The following is a 24536-nucleotide window of genomic DNA, read 5'->3' as shown; positions in this document are numbered from 1 at the left end:
TAGAAATATTTTGGTTAGTGGAGACTTGTGAGAGGAAAAAACTGAAGTGTCTAAAGATTTCTAGTTTGCCATAGGAGGGAGGAAAATGGTTGAATTGACTGTGTATGTCTTTTTTTCCAGACATGGATTTCCCAGATTGGTCTCTTTTTAATTATCCATCACTTTTAGTGACTGCATCATACGAGTAAAAAGAATGCATATTGATCTACTGTGACCAGACTTGACCACTGGATGTCAGCAGAGATGTGGCTAAAGAATGAGAGAGATGCTTGACCCCTTGAACTTATTAACATTTAGTCACATTAAGCTGCAAACATTAGTATATTTATTGTGATAAATTAATTAATTTCACAAGCCGACATTAAAGTGGTGAATAATAGAGACATGGGCATTTGGTTACATTTATGTATTTTAAAAGCACATTCTGCTTTTGCAAAATACTGAAAAGTATTGTCAAGCTTTTTTCTTAGACAGTTTCTCAGTGATTCTACAATAAGTTCCAGCATTATCTCTAATCTACCTCTTTATCTAAATTCTCAATCAGGTCCCATTGGCTAAAAGCATTAAGCTCTTCAAAGGATCTATGTCGGAAAAAATGCACCTTCTGGGGCCTTGAGGGGAAGAGGGTGCATTTGTTATTACAGACATAGAGGCATGAGTCACAGATGAGGTTTTGTTTGGTATGTGGAACAAGAGTGGAAAGATCTTAGATTGGGTCCAACCATACTGTATGGGCCTCCTGCAGTGGATGTTGTTGTGAGAAAACATTCTGACAACAGAGCGATGACAGAACCTCTGCTCTTTGGAATCCAAAAGGAAACACCTGGCTGTTTTTTAAAGTATTATTCTTACACAATACTTAATCAAGATATATGGGCACATTTCTATCAGTAAAGTCTAAGAGTTGCTTCTTGAGGACTTCTAATGATCAAGAAGACCTGAGAGAATTGCTGTGGAGACCGACTACTAGGTTTGGTGCACAGTGGGATGCACTCAGGGACTTCTTTCAAAAGCAGTGAGATCAGGCTGTGTTTATCTCCGCCCCTCTGTCTTTTCTCTGCCTGTGCACACATTCACTCAACATATTCTTCTTCAGCATGACTCCCCTCCAGTCTCCAGACCAGGTTTTAGCTTATTTCCAGAACTGGGGTCTTATAGGAAATCAACACCACTGAATGGTACAGACTCAAGTTGTTTTCCCCTCCTGCAACAAAAAAAATAGGGGGAAACAAAGAAGAAGAAAAAAACTAGGGAAGAAAAAAAATATACTCAGAGACATCCCTGTTTGAGAGACGTATAGAGAAAAGGACTTGGTGACCTCCCACAGATTAAGCACCTGAACATTTTTACCTAAACGCCTACATATTCACCCCCTTCATTCGTTTTATAAGAACACATGTACAAAAAGTTGTTAATGTGCTTCAATTTACTGCAAATGGTGAAACAAAGGCCCCGAGGGGGATTCAGAGTGAGACTGCAGAGAAGCGACGCCCTGCCTGTATCCAGATGTTTTATGTTTCCCTCCGCGCGCGCTCTGAAGAGGTCTGACCGCCGCGGAGGAGCGCTGAGAAGTGCCAGCTTGCACTTTGTGGCATCTGATCGGGCTAAAAAGACAATGAGCGCCAGGCTCTTCATATGAACTGTTCGGGTTTTGATCCATGTTCTTGGGCCTGAAGAATGGAGAGCAGCAAACTGAGGACGGGGCTGTCGCTGCTCAACTTGCATTTTCTGTGGATGTTTGTGATGTTTTTGCGTGGACACTCTGCCCTGAACCGGGAAGATGGTGAGATTACGGAGACGCTGCATGAGTCGCAATCAAATAGCTGAATTTTTATATCTAAATCAGTGTACGTGTGAAACTTTACTAATAGATGAACATTCACCGCAATTTAAAGCACGCGTTAAGAAAATAAGTAAAACCTTTGCAGTCACATAAGAAGTATATTATCTTCATTATGCTTGATTTAATTAACAATGCAAAGCAGATTCGTCCAAAGAACGGATCACTGTAATACTGAAATAAGTCATTGAGATAATTTATAAAATGCATCACGCGTTGCATCCAAGTCATTATTTGCAATATAGATGTAAAGGTCAACATCTCCTATTGAGCCAGTAATATTTTATAATAAGACACGCAGTACTGAGATATATCATTATGTCCACTGCTGTATGTGACAGACTGCTGTCAGTGTACAGGTTCACATTTAGATCTTATTGGCTTAATTTATTTCAATAATTCAATTCAAAAGGTGAAAGTATCTTCATGGATTGATTACAAACAGATGGATGCATGTATTTAGGTATTTCTATAAATTTTACTGATTAGAATTTAGTCTATTATAAATTTGAATAGCAAATGAGACCATTTTGAATAGATATTTCAACAACAAATTATTATTTTTTTCCTCAAGGGATAGGCTGCTGACAAGACAACTGTCAGAGTTTTGTAAAGTGCAAGACATGTTCATCTGCTTCCAACAGAGCTGGTCCTGTTTATTAAATAGGAACAGCTTTGGACAGTGGAAATGTTTTCTTATATGGTGTTTACTGTCCTCCAAGCTCACAGATCAGACTGATAGCATCATGATTGTCTGCTGATGTCTATGAAGCAGACATGAGACTGTCATAGTGCTCACTGACATCCCGATCCAGAATCCACTGGGTCGTCATTCTGCCCTGATACTGTATAGGTTCATGTTTTTTTCCTCTCTCCTTTCTCATTTTGTAGCAACTGACCTTCTAGCAGCACTAAACATATCTCGGCAGAGAAGTGGTGTTTCCAGACTGCAGAGTCCAAACGGCGTGACGTACAAAATACGTCACAGAGCAGCTTACCTGATCCTCCCTCAGGAATATTCCAGCTTCCTGCACTCCAACTTTCAGGGCAGCATTGGAGTGCATTTGGTTGGACGTCAGGCATCAGGAACCAGTGCTACACTCTTTTCTCTCTCCTCGGCGACCTCACCTATACTCCAAATTATCTCCTCCACCATCAATAACTCTCTGCATTTGGACTACCAATCTGCTGCAGTATCACTGGGCCGCTTTTATTTTCCCCAAAGAAATCCCATCCGTGGAGGTGAATGGGTGCAGTTGGCTGTGAGCCTGGAACCGGACAGATTGGTATTTTATGCTGATTGCCAAGAACCTGTTATTATAGGAATAAAGAGTGAAAACAGGATCCGCTTGGACATTCCGCATGATGTTGTCATTGCTCTTGGGAGTACACCGGGAAAAACAGAGAGCAAATTTATTGTGAGTTTCATTCACATACAGCAGAGACCCTTTCAGTAATATATTTCTTTCAAATTTTTGTCCATCACATCTGTTTACAGACCCACACAAAGTAAAGAATATAATATAAACAATGCTGTTGTAGCTTTGGCTTTATTTTTAGTGTCACTGTCCTGCTAGATGAACCTCCTCACAAATCTCGAGTTTTGCAGGCCTGTTTTCTTCTAGAAATTTCCTGCATGACACGTTCCTTACATTTCTGACCAACTCTGACTAGCTCCCCATGTCTGTTGTATTTCCTACCTGACGTAGCGAAACTCTCATAGCTTTCTTTCAAACAATGCCTCCTTGTCGTCACAGTTCATCAGTAAAACACATTGTTTGGGATCATGACACAATGTGAAAAGTTTCAAGATGTGCATGAATGATTTTCCATATCACTAGGTTTAAAGGAAATAACAAAATATAACTGTGTTAATTATATATTATTTTTACTTTCTTACTTTTACTTTATTGGCCTGTCTTCTGTATTCCAGGAGTTTTGATATTGAGCAACTGAAGACACATGCTGCATGCATAAATATTAAAGAAGTCATAAAACGTTAAAAAAAAAACACACACACACACACAGAAAGAGGTTGTAAAATACATTAAAAATGGTTTCTGTTTCTATGCAGGGATATCTGAAGACAGCTGAATTGTCACTGGAAGCATATGTAAGACGTCCATGGAGCTGTGACAACATTACAGGTGAAACATTTAATCTGTTTCCTGACAGGATTTAGTACGTAGTTTGCCTTTGCCTGCTGTGGGATCCCCTTGATTGTTTTTTATAGCATGTTTTTCTCTCTCATTATTTCAGCCTGTTAATTTGCTTTTAGTTGTATTGCTATACCAGCTTTGTAACTAAAATTCCATGGCCAGTCTGCTTGTTATTCCTGTGTAGGTCTTCATTTTGTGATCTCCACAATGTTTGTTTAGGGTTCAGGGTTGTGCTACTATTCATTAAAAAAAAGAAGGAAAAAAAAAAAATGTTTTGCTTTCCTTTTCTCCCACACATGGCCCATTTCCTCTTCAAGATGACCTGCCTCTGTCTCATTACAAAGACACACATGGTCCAAATTCCATAACTGACACCAGACAAATGTTCCAGCATGATGGTTCACCCAGTAAACATCAAACAAACAACAGGCCATGGGAGGAAACCGACCATTATCCCGAGGACGTCCAGGCAGACCAGCAGCAGAGGGCTGCAGCTCTGGGGCCTCCAGGATCTCCTCACGGGGTAAAATCTGACTCTCAGGAGCAGAGAGTGGACAGGCTGGGGGTACTGGAGAACAAGCTGGAGGAGATGGCTCGTATGCTGGATATGGTCAAAGCTCAGGTGATCATTAGAGCCAGAAAATGTTACTTTTTCAAAAGTATTAAACCTAATACAATTTTCTTTTCTTGCTCTGTACCAGAATCTAGATCTACAAACCCGTGTAAACTACCTGGAGGGATGTGAGTGCCTCAGGCGACAATGCGTATGGGAGGGACGTGAAGTGGAGGAGGGCCGGCGCTGGCACGCTGACCCCAACACTGTGTGTTTGTGTTCATCTGGAAAGGTCACATGCCAAACAAGCAAAACAGATGGAGGTAATTTAAATTGGTTCATCGTGTTATCACTTCCAGCCAAGGATGCACATTGAAATTTTTATTATAGTGGTCCATATTAAAACAGCTGTTAAGTTGTAGAGGACTGTCTCTTTAAAATAGTTATATCGCTGTTAGAATGGAAACGCATGTTTTGTATTGATCTTTTAAACCCAAACCGTGCTTCATTGCACCTATCCCCCCCAAACCCAGGGCACTTAAACACAAAACCTCCCAAAACTATCCAATTTCTTACAGCTTGGTGAATTATATATCTATATATAAGTATATGGCCTTGACTGTATTGGTTAGCACCCACACCAACACAGTATTTAAGCAAGTATTTCAGTCTGGATAATGGATTTGGTTTAAATGGTTTAAAATCATGTGAATCCAGTCATCCTCTGGCTAATCAAATTACCGTATTATGCGTCAATGCATCATACATATATGATGTACTGGCCCACTTCAGTCGGTTATAAAGGTTACTGTTAACAATTTTACAGTGTTAGAACAGTGTTCATCTGGGTTTAATTCAGAGTCAACTGGGGTGAAGCAGAACTGCTTAAAGCTACTCACAGCTGTAGGTCCATACTGGAAATATTTTATGCTTAAATCAGAATCTTACATAAGGGTTTGAAAAATACCTTCAGACGACAGTTAAATTTAAAATGAGAAAATCTGCAAACAGCAGAGCAGCGTTCTTCAGCGATTAAATGGTTTAACTATTAGACCCAGACGGGTTGTCAGAATAACAAACTGCTGCTTTGTCGGAAGAATGTGCCTGAACGGGACTTTTGTGAGCACAGTGAAATTCTACACAAATGTGAGAGACAGAAACACTGATATGAGGTCAAACTGAACTGGTTCATGATAACAAAAGATTATTTTCAGAGAGACTGATTGCTCGGCGAAGATAAAATGTTGCAATGTCATCAAAATGTACAAGCGCAGTGTAAATTATTATTGAGTAAACTGTATTAGCTGTTTAAATTGAACTTTTAACATATATATTTACATTAAAAACAACTTAAAGTATTCTTCACATGCCGATGGGGCATATACAGTCTAATTTCCAGACAATTTGACTCAATTAATTAGAATACAGTAGGAGTCCTGATGATGTTCGTTGTTCAGAATAAAAGTCTTTTTCTAGCGCTGGTGGTTATGTGGATCTGGATGGGAGATTATCACTGCTCTATGGAGTTAAACACACTGTCTGTATCTATCTCTCCCCCTTAATCTTTTTCCTAAATTTCCTTCTCTTGGAGGTTAAAGGAGTCAGTGGCACCAAACTGATAAACAGTACATGCATACACACACGCACACATACTTTGATCTCACACATGCTTTTGTCCAGGAAATGTCTTTTGGCTACTAGCACAGTAGGCAGCCCGACTTGTCCATGCCTTACTCTGTGGCTCTTGCCATGCTCACATAAACAAACACATTGTTTCTGTCCCCTGGAGTGCTGTCATTAAAGTAATTAACTGCTGAAGTGTCATAGCTGAGTGAAAATGACATTTGATGAGGGCTTTGATGTGCTGCAATATTTTTTTTCACAAGATTTTCTCTGCGCCCTTAGTAGAGCGATGGTCTTCTCTTTTTATAAGGGAACCTCTAGAAATGTCTTCTTGGACCCGTTTCACCTCTAGCAACTTTATAGTCCTAATGGAGCTTAACGACCTGTCTCTAGTGTCCTTGAATATAAGGTGAACAAAATCTGTGGAGGCCGATGAGGACAAAGCGCCACGCAGCTATATTATTTTACCTAGTTGTGCAGTCATACTCTTTACCTTTGCATAATCAAACAGCTGGAATATTCAGATGGACATTCAAACATAAAACGTTTGTCATCTTTAGGATGTGAGACAGACAGTAAAGTTCACAATGTATCCTACGAGGTTCTTGATGGCTGCCAGACATGCACATGTAAGGTAAGACTTTCACACTTGGCATTGACAAGAAAAAAATGCATCATAGAAAATGATTCATAGATTCTGTTTTGTTTTTGGGTCAATGCATCATACAAATATGATGTACTGGCCCACTTCAGTCTGTGATAAATGTCTTGTTGGTACCAGGGAGGCAACAGGGAGTGCTCTCCGCTGCCATGCCTCTCAGTAGACTGCACAGTGCAGGAGACGGTGCCTGGAGACTGTTGCCAACAATGCAAAGGTGACTGTGCATAAAATGGATACAGAAAGCAACACAAATTCTACACTTTAGTTTATATTATGATGTGATTTTTATTTGATCACAGTACGTTTTGTTTGAAGCAAACCTCTGGTACAAAAAAAAAATATTGTAAAAGCAATTAGCTTTTAGCTTCATAAATTATATGTTATACTTTACTGGCTTAAGAGCCAATAGGTTTCATCCCATTCGCCAATTCTCTAAAGAAATAGACATCACAAAACCATCTGAAGCATTTATCTCATAAAATTTCAGAAATATATATTCAATTTTATATATAAGAAGATGTGGAAATGTAAAAAATTTAATATAAAACTATCATAGGGTAATTATGCTGTGTACATAATTCATTGTGTGAATGTTTGTATAAGTGGGTCAATGACAGATTGTTGTGTAAAGTACTTTGGAGTCCTCAAACTTAATAAAGCTCTACACAATAAAGGCCATATTTATTATGTCACATGTCATATTTATATTTAATTCCTACACAATTTCTAATAATCTAGCATTTAAAAATATTTTTCTATTATGAAGCACAACACTAATCTCAGGATTTGCATATTATTTTTAACAAACTTTATGCTTGGAAGCAGAAGAACCATAACCTTAAGTGTGTCTTTGCAGGTTGTACCCACTCTGGTGTCAGGCATGACCACGGAGCCAGATGGAGGTCAGCAGAGAATCCCTGTGATCTGTGCTCCTGTTTGGTGAGGTTGAAAAATAACTATCTGCTTGGCATCAGCTTACTTCCAGTCTTTAGCTTATATAATTCTATTTCCTTCTGAGATTAGGAAGGTCATGTTCACTGCGAGAGGGAGCAGTGCAACACTCCTTGTGAGCACCCTTCTGCTCCTCCTCCTGGTAGCTGCTGTCCAGTTTGTCAAGGTGAGTTATTTTTATTTTTTTTACCTGTAGCTGATATCTAAGAAAGGATGGTCTATATTTGTGTGTGTGTGTGTGTGTGTGTTTCATGTAGGTTGTAGTGTGAATGGACTTGAGTTCCCTAACAAAGCTGTAATTCCCACTGGAGACCGCTGTCAGGAGTGTACATGTGAGGTATGTGATATCTGTATTAATGAACAGTTTTTTGTATTAATAAACTGTTAATGCAAAACAGTTCATTAATACTGTTTTGACTACAAGGTACACATGTTCCCTTTCTCTACTAGAATGGAAATGTAGTGTGTTCAGCTCTTCAATGCCCTACGTTGACTTGTCGCAGCCCCGTGCATCCTCCTGGTGACTGTTGCCCTCGGTAACAAGCATTCATAAACTTAAGCACATTACTTAAATTTGATTTGTGTCAACTCATCTATTGATTTCAAATGTTCAGGTAAATAGTGTGTAACAATTCGTCTCACATTTTTTAAAATTCTTATATCTCAAACTGACTGTTGTGTGATCTGTAGATGTGAACAGTGTGAATATGAATCAGAGGTCTATGTGAATGGTCAGAAGTTCTCATCCCTGACCGATCCCTGCCTTCTATGCCGCTGCTCTGTAAGTGGAAATATGTTTTCTCTTTGTTATGGGATACTTATGAAACTGGATTTGAAAAAGAACTGATGCTCAAAAACAATGGTATTCCAGCATTATAGTTTCCAAACTACAAAATGATCAGAGGTAGAGATCAAAGACAGATTTTTATTTCTTATGAAATTATTTCCAATAATTTATCCTTGCAGTTTTGTGTTATGGTAGTAAACAGATTTTCAAATGGTTTTTGAGCCAAATTCTTTGTATAGATATGTGAGTAAATTTTCAATATCCTTTAATGTCACCAGGAGACTCTGAAACCATCCAGTCACTGAACAGATGCTAAGAACAGATAAATGTGTGGATGTGCCAAAACTTTCTCCAGCTGAACAGAAACAAAACTGAAGTTATTATTTTTGTACCTAAAGAGGAATGATCTAGAGTCAGTGCACAGCTTCAGTTATTACAGCTAAAAACTAGAGACTCCTGAAACTACTCCCCTGAAACTTGGGAGTAGTGATGGACTCTGACTTGAACGTCCAGAGCCACATAAAGACAGTTATTAAGTCGGCCTTCTATCACCTGAAGAACATTTCCAGGATTACAGGACTAATGTCTCAGCCAGATCTAGACAAACTCATCCATGCGTTTATCTTCAGTCGCATTGATTATTGTAACAGCATCTTCACAGGTCTGTCCAACAAACCGATCAAACAGCTGCAGCTGATTCGGAATGCTGCTGCTTGCATTCTCACTAAAACCAGGAAGATAGAGCACATAACACCAGTTTTAAAGTCCCTACACTGGCTCCCTGTAGCTCAAAGAATAGACTTTAAATTCTGTTGTTAGTTTATAAATCACTGAATGGCTTAGCACCACAATACATTAAAGATCTGCTGCTGTTGTATCAACCTTCTCAGGTCTTTTGCTTCTGGTCTGCTCTGCATCCCCAGAACCAGAACCAAACGAGAAGAAGCAGCATTCAGCATCTATGCACCACAAATTTGGAACAAACTTCCAGAAAGCTGTTAAACAGCTGAAACACTGAGTGCCTTTAAATCTCGACTAAAAACCACCTGTTTAGGATTGTATTTGAAACGTAATCAATTACAAATTTAATGATGGAACTTGACTTAATGTCGTGTTTTGATTCCTGATTCTATGTTGCATTGTGTTTCTGATTGATTGATTGATTGATTGATTGATTGATTGATTGATTGATTGATTGATTGATTGATTGATTGATTGATTGATTGATTGATTGATTGATTGATTGATTGATTACATAAACCCTCTTGATAAGATTACTGTTCATACAGAAACAAATGAAATATGAGCTGTTCCATTTTAGTCAAAAGAATTTGCTTTAAAAATCATTACATTTGGGTTTTGTTTACATTCGGCAGAGTATTTTATCATTTAATGAGTTAAAGTGAACCAAAACCTATGCTGTAATTTGATCTGTCATGCATTTTTAGATAACAGATATGTGACAGCATGCAGCAGCATGTGTAAAATTTAATCCCATCTCTAATCTGTTTCGCAGGAAGGTGAGGTGTCTTGTGAACGAATGGAAGCCTCTTGTCCCACAGTACACTGCAGTCATCCAGTCAGGAGAAAGGGAGAGTGCTGTCCCATATGCAAAGGTCAGAATAAAAAAATTTGTCATATTATGTCTTTCCTGCATGTATGTAAACACTCACTTTATCTGGTTTAAACTTGAGAAAAAAAAAACAACCAGGGGTTTCTGTTTGTTTCTGCAGAATGTGAGTTTGACAGGAGAGTGTATGCTGATGGAAAATTGTTTGTCCCCCCTGGGAGTGGACCCTGCCTGCAGTGCAGGTGTAAGGCAAGTCTGTGTAGCATGCAGCAGAGGAAATTGCACAATTTGGAATTTTTGCCAAAATTTGTAATTTATTTATCTTTTTAAACTGTCTTCATGTGTATCACCTTAAAAATATAAAATACACATTTTGCATATTCTGTGTATATATTATATAAACTTTATATTTATATAATTCTCAACAGAAGTTTACATTTAGCCATCAACATGTTTTCAGCTAGATACCTGACCAACCTTCTTATCAAATGCTATTGTATAGTTCATTTAGAGCTGTTGATTTCTTTTCAGTGCCTGGGCTTTTAGACACAGTCCATACATTCTCAACCGTGTTCGGGGTTGTAGCAATTACCAAACTGGTTTATTCAATGTCTTAAGTATATGTCTAGAAGAGCTGCCACAAATAAATATGCTCTATAAAACTGTATATAACAAAGGATATGTGGAATTTATGTGTTTTTGATCCAGACCGGAAACGTAATTTGCTATGAAGAAAAATGTCCTCCTGTCCAGTGCTCTAATCCCACCATTGATCCTCATCTTTGCTGCCCGGTCTGCAAAGGTAATTTCACACAAGCGCACAGTCTCTCGCACACACACAGAGCTACAACTCATCAGTGAGCACCTTGCTCTGTGTTGCAGCATGCGTGCAGGAGGGGGTAGAATATGAAGACGGCTCTACTTGGCAGCCAGAGGGTTCGTGTTCCAGTTGCACCTGTGTGAATGGGGAGACATTATGCTCAAACATACAGTGCCTGTCCACTGACTGTTTACATCCTAGCAAGATCCCAGGTAAGACTTGGCATGTTGGAGACAGTTTTCTTTGGATGTGTGCAAATGTTTCATAGTGAATTTTAAACCTTCAAACATCTCCTTGTCTCAGGTTCCTGTTGTGAAATTTGTAACAGCTGCACTTTCAACCATCGAATTTACAGCAACGGACAGAGATTTACGACCCCTGACCAGCCCTGCCACATATGTACCTGTCTGGTTAGTGTTTAACCACAGAACACAACAATTTCTTCCTTTTCTCCTGCTGACAAATTCCCATCTTCTCCTCAGCATGGGAGCGTTCGCTGTGAACGACAAGGCTGTCCTCCACTAAACTGCACCAATTCCTACACTCGTCCTGGAGACTGCTGTCCTAAATGTCCAGGTATTTATTTTAGATGGTGAGTGTTAAAAAACTAGATCTGCAGCTCTGTCTGAGTTATCAGAATTACCTTCTTTGTTGTTATTTGCCAGACTGCTCCTTTGAAAATCGTGTGTTTGTGAACGGAGAGGCTTTTCCTAACCCTGTGAGTGAGTGTGAGGAGTGTACCTGTGTGAGCGGAAGAATTGACTGCCATCAAACACAATGCCCCCATCCTCGATGTAACGCCCCTCTGCCTGGAACATGCTGCCAGAATAACTGCAATGGTAAAAAAAAAGTTATATTCTTTTTCTCAAAGTAAATAAAAAATAAATATGATTAAATAAGATTTCATCCACTTACTTTCTACTTTCTAGGTTGCAGCTACGCTGGGAAGGAGTATCCCAACGGACAAGACTTTCCCCATCCAACGGACAAATGCAGGACATGCAGCTGCATAGTAAAAATTAACACACACACAATTTTCACTTAGAGCCAATCTTAAAACTGAACTTTCTGTCTTGTGGTTCAGAATGGAAATGTCCAATGTCTAATGAGGAGGTGTCCTCCACTGCAATGCTCCAATCCTAATATAATCCCTGGAGACTGCTGCCCACAGTGTCCTGGTAAGGATGTGAAATAACCAGAGTTGCAAATGTGTTGTTATTATCATCAGCCACAACATTACAACGCCTGTCTACTTTAACCGACAAACATTAATTTCAAGGACAAACTAGCAGATTCAGAGAAGCATTTCAGGACCTGCAACAGCCTCTACACTCTGGGAAAGAATGGTTATGTTTTTACTTTTCATCCTCTCATGCATTTGAGTACTTGAGTATTTGAGTACTATTATTCAGTGAGAAACAAATCCTCCCATTGAGAAAACTTTTCTCAATGAATACTTGAGAATTGTTTATTATATTTCTGTATAGTACATGTAACTGAAGCAACTTTATGCCTGGGTAAAATGAGTATTGAACAATTTTTGCTGGTAAACATATTTTTGAAGGCACTATTTACTTCAACAACCCAGAACAAATAAGTTCAGAAATTAACTTATGTGTAATAAGGTGAAATGATAGAGGCAAAAATGCTGAATACACTTACTGATATTTATTTAATCCTTTGTACAACAGCCTCTGTTGGTAATAACCGCTTTAAGACACTTTCTGTGTTGAGAAAAAAGTAGTTACATGAATTGCTCAGGTGTGATATTGGCTTATATATATATATATATATATACGTATATATTTCTTAATATGGCATTTTTAGACAGCTGACTGAACACTTGAGACCAGATCAAAACGCAATAAGAAAGTCTGTTGCTCCTGAGCGACTGCATAAAAAAAACATTTTGAATGGTTTAATACATTTTCACAATGCCATTCATACCAAGTGTGTTTGCTATGTTGGCTGATCAATTTGCTTAATAAATGCATTATTACTTTACAGCAAATATATATTTTAATTTAAACATTATTCTTTTTCTTTTGGCCCATCTTAGCTTGTTGTGATTCACATTAAGTACATGAAGTGTGAAGGTTTATGCTATTTGTTTTTATATATATGTTGCTTCAGATCCTCCATCAGACTGCCTGTTCGAACAAAGGTCCTTCAGACACACAGAACGTTTCAACCACCCGGCTGACAGCTGCCGAACATGCGCCTGCAACAACGGGACAGTTCGCTGTCACCGTAAGCCCTGCCCCTCCGCTCCATGCTCTCAACCCATTACACGGGAATGCTGCCGGACTTGCGATGGTAAACATTCACCATCTCCTGGGGTTGCGAGATAGAGACAAACCACCGTTTATGTCAGATTTGTTTATCTGTGGCATCCTTCTGGTAAGGCTGCCTGCACCAGGGTCGAGAGCGAGCCAATGGAGAGACTTGGGAGGATCCCTCAGATCCATGTGCCGTCTGCGTTTGTCACGAAGGTTCTGTGCAGTGTGAAAGAAAGCGCTGTCCACCAACCAACTGCAACCACCCAGTAGTGACAGACTGCTGCAAGTCCTGTGATGGTAAGAGAATAAAACCTCTAACAGCAGTGACACTCTGCAGAAGGAGCAGCTTTTGGAGCAACGTCTCAATATTCTTCTTGCAGGATGCACATTTCGTGGTAAAGAATATCCTGATGGCACTGAGTTTGCTGATGGCCAAGACCCCTGTGGTGTGTGTTACTGTTATGGTGGAGACATCACCTGCACTAAGTTACCTTGTTATGGAGATTGCAGCCACCCTTACAAACCACCTGGGCAGTGCTGTGGAGAATGTGAAAGTGTGTTTTTTTTCTTACAAACTCACCTGTTTTTAATTCTACATCTGTTCTCTTGGTAATAAATGTGACCAAGTCTGCATGCTTTTATTTGTCAGGGTGCTTCTATAACGGCGTGGTCCTTGTCAATGGACAGTCCATTCCTGATCCAGGAAACCCTTGCTCTGAATGTGCATGCCAGGTACCAACCTCACTAAGAGAAAATTGTGTTGTTTTTTTATTTCTTATTAATAAGGTTTTTGGGGGGGTTTTTTCAACCTAAAGAGTGGTTCAGTGAGATGTTCGAGGAAACCATGTCCACCAGTTCCCTGTCCTCATCCTGTCACCAGCCCATGCGGATGCCCCGTCTGTGATGGTAACCATCTTATAAAAACTGTGTTCATGTTATGTAGCACGGCTCAGTGACTGACTGAAGAATCACTACGTGTGTGTGTGTAGGTTGTCATTTCCAGGGTGTTACCTATGCTGATGGCCAGGTCTTCCCTAGGGGAGAACAAGAGTGCCAGGACTGCACGTGCTCAGTGAGTGAGAGAATGTTATCTGTTAGACTGATGCAAAACTCTTCAGGGCTGTTTTTACGTGTTTTGTTTTTGCAGAGAGGAGAGGTGGTGTGCACGGCCCGAAGATGCCCTTCTGCACCATGTGAACACCCAGCTTTGGATGGTTGTGCATGTGGAGTGTGTGATGGATGTAACTTCAATGGGCGGGGCTGCTACAATGGAGAGCAATTCCCACATCCTGAAGACCACTGTCAGAGCTGCTTCTGTCTGGTACTGTCATACAGGCGAATACTTTCACCTGTCTGTACATTTTCAATTGGGCTTTTGGTGGAATTTAGATAAAGAGCAATTGTATCATTTTGACCATGTTTCAACCATTTTAATTTTATTTAGTAAACTACTAAAATTGCTTCCATGATGCATCATTCACATCACTACTTTAGGAGTCATTCTCTATACATCTCCATCATCCATTTCTTATGTTTTATAGGATGAAGTATTCGTGAATGTATCTAAGTAGTAATTGTGATTATATTGGGAATGTAATAGAATGGCTGTGATTGAGCCAACCTGAAACAAAGACTCCAAGTGGGGAGGTTTTTTCTTGACGCTCTTCAACTACATGACCATAAAAATAATATTATTGCTTCCCCTTTGAAATATGAGAGGAACTGTATCCTACAAGGACAAGATGTTTTTGCATATGAATGACATATTTATCAGTCTCAAACTCAGTTGTATCCTAGGGAAATTATGTTATTTACTTTTGAATGTAGCATGACTTTGGGCCCAGTCTTGCCAACCCGTCACATTACTGTGTGTGGTGCCAATCAGCTTCCCCAGTGTTCAGGCCACATCTTCAATGTCTTCCATGTTATTCAACCGCATTTTTTAGAGCTTCCTTCTTGATGTTTAGCCGTTTGGATTGGGGTTTTAACACAAGGTATTTTCCAGTCAGCAGCTTTCTGAAAAACTCAGAGGATGGCACTTGTTCAGGAGAACAAGAGGAGCTTCTCCTGAACTCTCCTGAGTGGGTTATGGACCCACTGTTGGATAGTTGGATGATGGGTCTGCCGTCCTATCAACTTACGGCTTGCCTACAAGTCACTGTTGGTGATCTGATCTTAGTTTTGCATTGTCTTTTAAGTTCCCATTGTTTTAGGTTTATTTTTTTGTTTTGTTTTAACATCCGACATATTTCCTGCAAGCATTTCAAAATGTTTTGTTGATGTTTGTAGAGCTAAATTCTCAGTTACCTTACAACAAAGAAAGAGGACTAGACTTTCTTTTCTTCAGGCACCATTTCAAAATTTGAGTATATTACAATTAAGAATGTTTACTACTCTTTATTTATCTGTACAGAATGGTGGTGTGGTGTGTGCTCAAACATCTTGTCCAAGCACTGCTTGCAGAGACCCAGTGTTGCCTCCAGGGGAGTGCTGTCCTGTCTGCACAGGGAGGTGTTTCCATCAGGGTGCAGAGTACGAGTCTGGCTCCGCCTTTACATCGCCATCTGATCCCTGCTTGACGTGCACCTGTCTGGTCAGTCTGACATTTTCGGCATAAAACCATCAAACCATCTATTTTTATTTAACAAAGCCACCTTCCTCTTTCGTCCTTTCTTCTGATCAGAATGAAGTGGTGACCTGTCAGAGAAGACCCTGTCCAGTTCACTGCTTAAATCCCATACCCTCTGATACTTGTTGCCCTATTTGTGATGACTGCTTCTATGAGGGTGTTGTGCACATTCAAGGTCACACCTTCACATCCCTGTCCAGTCCCTGTGAGCGCTGCACTTGTGTCAGAGGAACAGTTTCTTGTGTTCCTGTCGTCTGTCCACCGACAGCATGCGATCAGCCCGTTACTGAGCCTGGACAGTGCTGCCCGGAGTGCACAGGTGATTTTGGACATGTCTTTAGAAAGAAAACACACTGAGTTATTTCTGTATAGCTTTTCGACCTGGAAATAAATCACCAAATCTATGGCATCAGGTGAGAAACCTGCAGTTTCCTTGAGAAAACTTGAGAAGTTAGGATGTCTTGTTTATGGTTTCATAAGTCTGGACTTTTTTAAATGTTCCTACATTTCAATCAAATAATTTATGTATTTAACATGCTGGTATGTGAAATACATATACACAAAATACATTTGACGGGTTGTGAATAAGACTGTTATGACATCGTCATAAACATGACTTAACACCTGTCATGAACATGAGTAACTCTTCATGAATATTTATGACTGTTGTCATAAAGTGTCACTCAGTAAATCATGACACTTTTAATTCAAAGTTGACATTATTCAAAATGTATTTGTTATGACAACTTGTCATTAACCAAGAAATCATGATCTGACATAAACTTCTTATAAAAGTATTACTGATTAAACTTTAAAAATTATGTAACTTTATGTTATTAAAGCAACCCCAAATTGTACTAGCTTTGTTCCATCTCAAAGTGCCAGGGGTTTATCTGTGAATTTTCAATCATGCCTTCATGAGTATACAATATACATACTGATCACCTGGAAGTGTGAAATTCTGGGAGGAGTCTATTCAAATGTAATAATTTACCATCTGCAATGCCATCTTTATGTGTTCTGTCTTTGGCACTGTATATGGAGAAGATGGTTGCCTAGATTTGTCAAGGCAGATTTATGCTACATAAAGGATATCAGCCAGTTGTTTCCTAATCGTGTGATTAGGAAACAACTGGGCAGCTAGTTCAGTTTTGTAGTCTTAAATTAAGACTACAATGTAGAAATGCCATATTAATATAACAGAAGACTATTTTTTTCTATATGCTGTTTGCCGGAATGATCATACAGATGATACATATTATTTGTAAAAGCTCACTTCAAAGCCAGAAGTTTATGTTAATTCCCTAAGCATTTAATAAGTAAATTTTAATACGCGTTAGGAAGTGAACTTTAAATCCTAAAGCTTCTTTGATCAAGCTCCTCTCTGGTCTTTGTCTCCTCTATGTTTGTGATCTCAGTGTGTGAGCTGAATGGACACAAGTATACTGATGGACAGACATGGGCCCTGAGTTCAAATCATTGCTCCACCTGCACCTGCAAGGTTTCTACTTTGAGTTTGGCTTCTAATTGTCTATCTTCCTTGTAAGTCAATATAATTTCCTTTAAATACTATTCTGTCTTAATCTTGCAGAAAGGTGAGGTTCAGTGTGCACATCTGGAGTGTCCCAAGCTGTCTTGTCCTCACCTGGTGACAGATCCAGGTTCCTGCTGTCCCCACTGTAGAGGTAAACAAACCAGTGTAAATCATGAAGATAATGGATATAGTAAGTCAGAAAGAGTTTTTGGTGAAATTTCAGAATACAGTCCAGGCTTTTGCAAAGCTTAGAGATTACTTTTCTAGAATTTACCAGGTCATTTCCTGATTCTAATGAGATACGTTTCCTAACCAAGCACTTAGTTCTGGGGTTGTTTCTAGAAATCATCCAGGCATTTTTCATAATCTAGCTGCTATTTTCTGGACCTTTAAGGTTACTGTCTGAAACTTCTCAAGTACTTTCATAAACTTTCATAAAACCTACTAGTTATTTTTCAAGAATTAACCAGCCACTTTCTAGAACGTAATGGGTTTTCAGGACATTTTCTTAGAACATAGAGTTGATCTTTTTTGGGGAAAATTTTACTTTCTCAGAATTTATCAGGTGCCTTCTCAGACCGAACTTGGGACTATAATTGAAATTGGAAGTTGCCTTCTTGGAGTTTATCAAGTACATTCCCAAAATGCAGAAGTTGCCTTCTGAAACTAAATATAAGTGTCTGGTAAACAGCGACTTCATTTCCTGACAAAAAAAAAAAAAAAAGAAAAAATTTCCGCAAGTTTCATAAAAGTGCAAGAACATATTCTGGTAGGCCTCAGAAGGTGGTATATTTTAAAATTGTGCTAAAAAGGTTTTTATTTTTCAGGTTGTACATATGGAGGAGAGCAGCATGCGGAGGGCAGCAGCTGGTTTGCAGATTCCACCCCTTGCATGATTTGTATGTGTGTGAATGGAGTGACCACCTGCTCTGAAGTACATTGCGTATCGCCATGTGTCAACTTCATGACGGTGCCTGGGGAGTGCTGCCCAGTGTGTGCTGGTGAGCAAATTCACTTGATATCTTTGTTTGTCACATGTTTTATCTATTGGAGTAACGTTATCTTGTTGATTTGGGAGAAGATTGCATATTTGAGGGCAGAGTGTACGGTCCAGGGGACAGTTTCCATCCTGCCAATGATCCCTGTCAGATCTGCACATGTGAGGTAGGAAATTATTTTGGGATGTTGAAGTTAAGTTATAGTCATATCCATCCATCAATCTAGTAGCGATTCAATCTATTTTGTCCGTAGGTGATGCCTGATGGACAGCAACACCTGAAGTGTTACAGGAAGCAGTGTCCCAGTCTAGTAGACTGTCCCAAGAGCAACATTTTATTTTCAGGACCAGATTCCTGCTGTCCTGTCTGTGCACGTAAGTACTAAGATTTTATAAAAGAAACTGTTATTTCACTGTTGATCAGTGCCTCTGACATTTTTATTTTTATTTTTTTTGGCGCTTAGAGCCTCTCACTAATTGTACAACCAGACTGATTGGCAACGAGGTGCTAGCAACAGATGACCCCTGCTTTACCTGCCACTGCAAGGTAATATACCTTATGGAGATGAAAGTACACAGCGCTAGATATTTTTTTATGTGACAACCATAAAGTTTATTTTATTGACGTCTTTATGACAAAACAAAACAAAGTAGCATAAAATTGTGAAGTGGGAAATCTGCAAAGTGTGTTAGAATTTGAATCCAGTTTCTCTGCCCCTACTGAAGACAAGCAACCCCACAGCATAATGCCACCACAGTTATGTTTCACTATAGGACGGAGGTTTAGGGTGATGTGCTTTATTGTTTTTCCTTCCCAGATTATGTTTTCTTTGTTTGGGCAGCTAGTTCAGTTTTGGATTCGTCTGACCAGAACATACTTTTTCTGTTGGCTGTGTCCTTAGCAGCAAACAGAATTTTCATTTTCCAATTACAATGAGGCACCACCTTTCCCTGTGAACAAATTCTCCCTAATTCTGCAGCTCTCCACATCTCCTTCAGAGTTACCACTAGCCTCTTTGCTGCTTCTCTGATTAATACAGATTAAGCTGGTGGCCATCTATGGCAATATTTTGCAGTTTTAACATTCTCTTCCTATTTTCAGTAGAACGACTGCAGTGCTCTTTCAGATGTCCGAAACTTGAGATGCTATTTTGAAACCCAACTCTTTGTAAACCTATTCATAATTTCATCCCTTGCCTGTTGTGTTTTCCTTGGTCCTATTTGTTGTGAAATTGCAAACACAAGTATACTATGTTTACAAATTCGGTGACTTATGCACTGCAAATATCTTACCAAGTCTGACAATCTCATTTCCATTCAAAAAAGTAATTTAGATTTTATTTTATGACTGATATACTAAGCAAGAGCAGAATGTTTCATAGTTATGTTGATCTTACAAATAAAATCCCAATAAAATACCTTTAAGCTTGATGTTGTAATGTGACACCATGGGAAAACATTCCACATTAGGGAACATTTTTGCAAATTACTTGAACACTGCTTGAACTTACAGTAAAATATAATGTGACATTTTCTTGTAACCTTGAAGAGGGAGTTAATACCAGAGTAATTAAAAAAGATTTTTTAAAACAAGTATTTGTCACAGTCAAAGGTATTGAACTAACACTTTTTCTGTGCAGGACCTGACGTGGACATGCCTGCAGCAAACATGTCCAACACTAAGTTGCCCTAGTGATGAACATTTCACCCCCCCAGATTCCTGCTGCCCTGTGTGCAATGGTGAGCACTCATGTTATAAACTGATCACATCAAGCACGCATTATAGCTGAACACAAAATGTATGTGATATTTTTCAGGAATGAAATAATTCTGTATCTTGTTTGTTTTTTTCTGCAGAATGCTTGATTGAGGGTCAGGATAAGCGCTTCGCTAATGGCGCCAGCTGGAAAGACTGTGATAATGATTGTATCACATGTGTTTGTAATGTAAGTCAGACACAACACTTGAACCTCTCACTGTATGCTAACATCTGCATAGAAATATAATTGGCAGCAGAGCACATCAGTAATCAATAATCAATAATTGATACAAGAACATTTTCAGAATGGTGGTTCTTCTAAGAAACTTTAATGCAGTTGCTCATTGAGCAACTTTAATGTTGGTTCCTTCTTGAAATTCAGAGCATGAATTTAACAGAAAAAAATTCAGTACAACCATGTATAGATTTATAACATAGGAAAACAACATTGATATATTGAATTATTATTATTATGATTTTTTTACAATGTATCTAAGTTTTCATAGAGCTCATATGTGCTGACTTGATAATTGTAATGACCCAGATACCTTGTCCTTTTTCCATGTATCACCAGTTGGGCCATATTGAGTGCAGCACTGAAGAGTGTCCTCCTGTAGTTTGTGTGAATGGACAAACACAAGTAAAGCTCTCAGGAAAATGCTGCGACGAATGCCAAGGTGTCTGAGGGGGCAAACAAAAAAGGCGCTGCTGCACTGCATGCTGAAAAAAAGATTTCACAAACAATACACACAAAAGACTAAAATGAGATCATTTTAGTCTTTTGTGTGTATTGTTTGTGAAATCTTTTTTTTTATGTGTGCTTATACTACAGATTCAAGGGAGTCTTGTTTCTATCAAGGAATCCAGTATCACTCTGATGAACATTGGCAGGTGGATGAATGCACCAACTGCATGTGTGTGTCTGGAGACGTCCACTGTCGCAGTGAACGCTGTCCTCCTCTCACTTGTGCTGCAGTGAGTACAGTTGTACCCAGTCAGAATATAAATATATATAGTATCCAATTTTGCCACAAATATTGCCATAAGACCTCTATTGCAAAATCAGATAATTTTGTTACCATCTTACATGGTTCTGTGTTCCTGAAATCCTTTTGAATGCTTTAACTTGAATGTGTTTTTCAAGTTCTCAAAAACAAAAATGCTAGAATTTTTGTAAAAAGTGTTTAAATGTGACTGAACCCACTATCCATCTTCCCACCCTGACCTGCCAATCTGTCGTCAATTTGTGCAGTTGTACTGATAAAACAAACTGCATGTATTTTATAATATTTCTAAGTACAAATTATCTAATGTTAGTGGCTCAAAGACACACAAATGAGTCACATTTCAATCAATTAAAAAAATTTAAAACATGTTTTCTCATCAAAACTAATTGATGAAAAAGACCATTTTACTCAATTTAATTTTTTAAGTAAAGTAGCTCCTAACTTTTTTCTTTATATTCACTTAAACTTTATACATAGCATGCAATATGTTACAATTTATATTGTAAACATCATATGGAAGTTCTGTACACATCATCCTTGAAAGTCACCTTAAAATTACAAGAAGAGTGTTTCAAGGAGAGAGTGTTTTGTACGCTTTTGATGCGTGTAAAACACGCATCAACACGCTTTCCTTTCCTGTTAAAGTTTGATCACTGGTGAAACCCAAACTATTTGTTTGCTTACAGGATGAGATGCCTGCAGTAATTCCAGGTTTGTGTTGTCCACACTGCCTTCCTCGTCCAGCTACCTGCATCGCCTTTGGTGACCCTCACTACCGCACCTTCGATGGACGTATGTTTCACTTCCAGGGGACATGCACGTATATCCTGACGAAGGATTGTAAAGATGAAGACTTCAGGTGAGAGGATGATGAGACCCCATCCCAAGCCTTGAATATCCCACAAAGAGCAGCATGCAATTAACCTTTTGAGAATTTGATGAAAATATGACAAACCTTCAGAGACACGGCTCTACACTCATACTGACCGGCTGGGCAAAATGAGCAGAATCAGAAATACATTAAGAGAATTAATAGAATATCAATAACTCATTCTTTTTTGTGCAGTGTTCATGTTACAAATGATGATCGTGGGCGTAAAGGAGTGTCCTGGACTAAGGAGGTGATCGTCTTTATAAGTGATGTTGCTGTGCAGTTGCTCCAAGAATTTGTTGTGAAGGTTTGTGTTTTCAGAAAGCTGAAAGTTGAAAACTCTTGTGAAACATGTTCACTCAACTGTGTTTCTGTTCTACAGGTGAATGAAGAGGTTGTGACTTTGCCTTTTCTAAGAGAGCCTTATATCTTTATAGAGCGGCAAGCCAACACCGTCCTCCTCAACACTAACATTGGATTAAAGGTACAGTTGTACCTCAAATCTACTGTACATGTTCAATAAAAAGACACAGTTACATATCTGTTGGTCCTTCCAGGTGCTGTGGAGTCCCCGTTCACACCTGGAAGTGAGCGTGCCAGGCTCCTACAAGGAACGCACTTGTGGTCTTTGTGGAAATTTCAACAAGTATCCCCAGGATGACCTCCAAATGTCCACCGGCAAACTCACCACCTCAGAATCTGACTTTGGCAACAGTTGGAGAGTATGTTTAATAGACAGAATAAACATATAAAAGTAACAAAAGACTGTCATATAAAAGCAGGTTGTATAACTTGCATATAAACCTCTCATTTAAGATGACAAATGGAAACCATTCACTTTCATCCTGTCGAGCCGGAGAAGATGTCGATCCCTGTAAGAGTGCTGGATACCAGGCCAGGAAAGGGGCCAACGCCCGCTGTAAAGTTCTCAAGTCTACAGTCTTCAAGCCCTGTCACCGTGTCGTTCCGCCTGAACCATGGTACGCCGCCTGCGTCTATGACCTTTGTGCGTGTGGGGCCAATACTGACGAGTGTCTGTGTGACGCACTGGAGGCCTATGCCAGCCAGTGCAGAGAAGCAGGAGTCATCCTGCAGTGGAGGAGCACGTCACTCTGTGGTGAGTAAAATGTAATCTTTTAATTCTTACTAAGTCATAAAAATGGTTTGGGACAAATTTCTGGGCATTTAAACATTCACTGTTTGACTGCAAATCAATAAATTAGGTGTCCATAAGATACGGTAGATACATCGATCCCTTAAAACAACAGACATCACATTGTTCCCTGTTTCTCGTTATTTTGTTTCTTTCCCTCTTTCTTTGCCAGCTGTGGGCTGTCCTGTGGAGCGGGGCTTTGTGTTTGACGAGTGCGGCCCACCGTGTCCAGTAACATGCGTTAATGTTGACGTACCACTGGGAGTGATAGAGAGCCACTGCTTCAAGCCCTGCGTCCCAGGCTGCCAGTGTCCTGCTGGTCTGGTTCTTCATAACAACTACTGCATCCCGCCAGAAAAATGCCCCAAGATCATTCATGGCAGCGCTTTGTGATGCTACAACTATTGGTACCAGATTCATGTCCACTCAGATGCACAGAGGCTCACTCTGCCTCCTCTTTGCTGACCCCAAAATATATCTGAAATATATACGGGTGTTTTGTCCAAAGATGTAAACCAATTGGCTGATGACAAATGGGTTTTTATAACTATGACTGAGTACTTACACTACAGATATTTTTTCTACTTATGGTTACACTTTTGCGAGGCATTTTCTATAAATATTCAAAAGTGTTAACATTAATAAAAGCACTTGTTTTCTATACAGATTAAAATGTGCAATGTCTGACTGTATGTACAATGGACTGCATAATCTCAGGTTCACTTCATTTTGTAATTTTCAAATAAACAAAATTCTGACCATTATTTTTGTTTCCTTTTCAAATTAATTTACTGTTTGCTGATCAATTTGTCCCTAATATTCTGCATCTCACATCATTGAGGAACAATCCAATTCAGATAATAGAAATTAAATGTTTCATCTATAAAGGTTTGCACAGGTATTTAGAGGAAGTTACATTAATCAGACCAATAGGAATCAGTGTTTTGCTGCAAAAGTATTTGTTTTCATTTCCGTCTTTCTTTCTTTCATTGGGATCTCCATTAGTTGCAGTTCCCTGCATCTCTGCCTGGGTCCACACATTCAACATTAACAACTAAAAATACCTAACATAAAAAAGAGAGACTGGAAACTACAAATTAACGGTAACACATATTTTAAAATTATTGTTACTATTTATTTTGTTCTAATTCTTTTTCCAAGTGTTCAGGCCTGTCTAACAGGTATATAAGGAGCAGCAGGTTGTCCACGTGTCCCAGGACAGTTTTGCTTAACAAAACGACATCTTAAGATAGAATCCATTTTGGATGATTAAATGTTTTAGATTATTTAAACTCTGCCAGAAAAAGTAATTTTCTCTCCAAAGTTACATCATAAAAATATGC

The 24536-nt window shown here is 39.1% G+C and overlaps 1 protein-coding gene across 1 annotated transcript; it reads left to right on the top strand.

Moving 5' to 3' along the window:
* Nucleotides 1-1371: 1371 nt before the first annotated feature.
* LOC122835531 (kielin cysteine rich BMP regulator) lies at nucleotides 1372-23963 on the top strand. Its single transcript, XM_044124678.1, has 46 exons — nucleotides 1372-1783; nucleotides 2732-3258; nucleotides 3915-3987; nucleotides 4317-4621; nucleotides 4701-4875; nucleotides 6736-6809; nucleotides 6957-7050; nucleotides 7693-7775; nucleotides 7860-7953; nucleotides 8045-8124; nucleotides 8238-8323; nucleotides 8478-8568; nucleotides 10091-10190; nucleotides 10308-10393; nucleotides 10853-10946; nucleotides 11027-11176; nucleotides 11268-11374; nucleotides 11447-11540; nucleotides 11630-11803; nucleotides 11894-11976; nucleotides 12049-12142; nucleotides 13098-13280; nucleotides 13370-13540; nucleotides 13624-13797; nucleotides 13893-13975; nucleotides 14059-14149; nucleotides 14233-14315; nucleotides 14391-14564; nucleotides 15657-15836; nucleotides 15927-16191; nucleotides 17291-17373; nucleotides 17464-17557; nucleotides 18234-18407; nucleotides 18488-18570; nucleotides 18658-18778; nucleotides 18868-18950; nucleotides 20044-20143; nucleotides 20261-20349; nucleotides 20737-20839; nucleotides 20995-21137; nucleotides 21856-22028; nucleotides 22236-22347; nucleotides 22423-22524; nucleotides 22598-22762; nucleotides 22857-23157; nucleotides 23366-23963. The coding sequence occupies exons 1-46, from the start codon at nucleotides 1678-1680 to the stop codon at nucleotides 23584-23586; spliced, it is 6321 nt and encodes a 2106-aa protein (XP_043980613.1). The 5' UTR covers nucleotides 1372-1677; the 3' UTR covers nucleotides 23587-23963.
* Nucleotides 23964-24536: the final 573 nt, after the last annotated feature.

Source organism: Gambusia affinis, linkage group LG08 (genome assembly GCF_019740435.1).
Source record: "Gambusia affinis linkage group LG08, SWU_Gaff_1.0, whole genome shotgun sequence".
Classification (NCBI taxonomy): Eukaryota; Metazoa; Chordata; class Actinopteri; order Cyprinodontiformes; family Poeciliidae; genus Gambusia; species Gambusia affinis.
Note: the sequence above shows the minus strand (reverse complement) of the source record. Positions and strands in the feature narration are given on the sequence as shown.

What these genes read in the sequence shown, in the direction of transcription:
- LOC122835531 (XM_044124678.1), top strand. Translation starts at nt 1,678, where the DNA reads ATGGAGAGCAGCAAACTGAGGACGGGGCTGTCGCTGCTCAACTTGCAT. An exon ending in GTGATCTGTGCTCCTGTTTG is followed by an intron (nt 7,776 to 7,859) that starts GTGAGGTTGAAA and finishes TTCTGAGATTAG; the next exon opens with GAAGGTCATGTTCACTGCGA. An exon ending in GCTTTACCTGCCACTGCAAG is followed by an intron (nt 18,951 to 20,043) that starts GTAATATACCTT and finishes TTTTCTGTGCAG; the next exon opens with GACCTGACGTGGACATGCCT.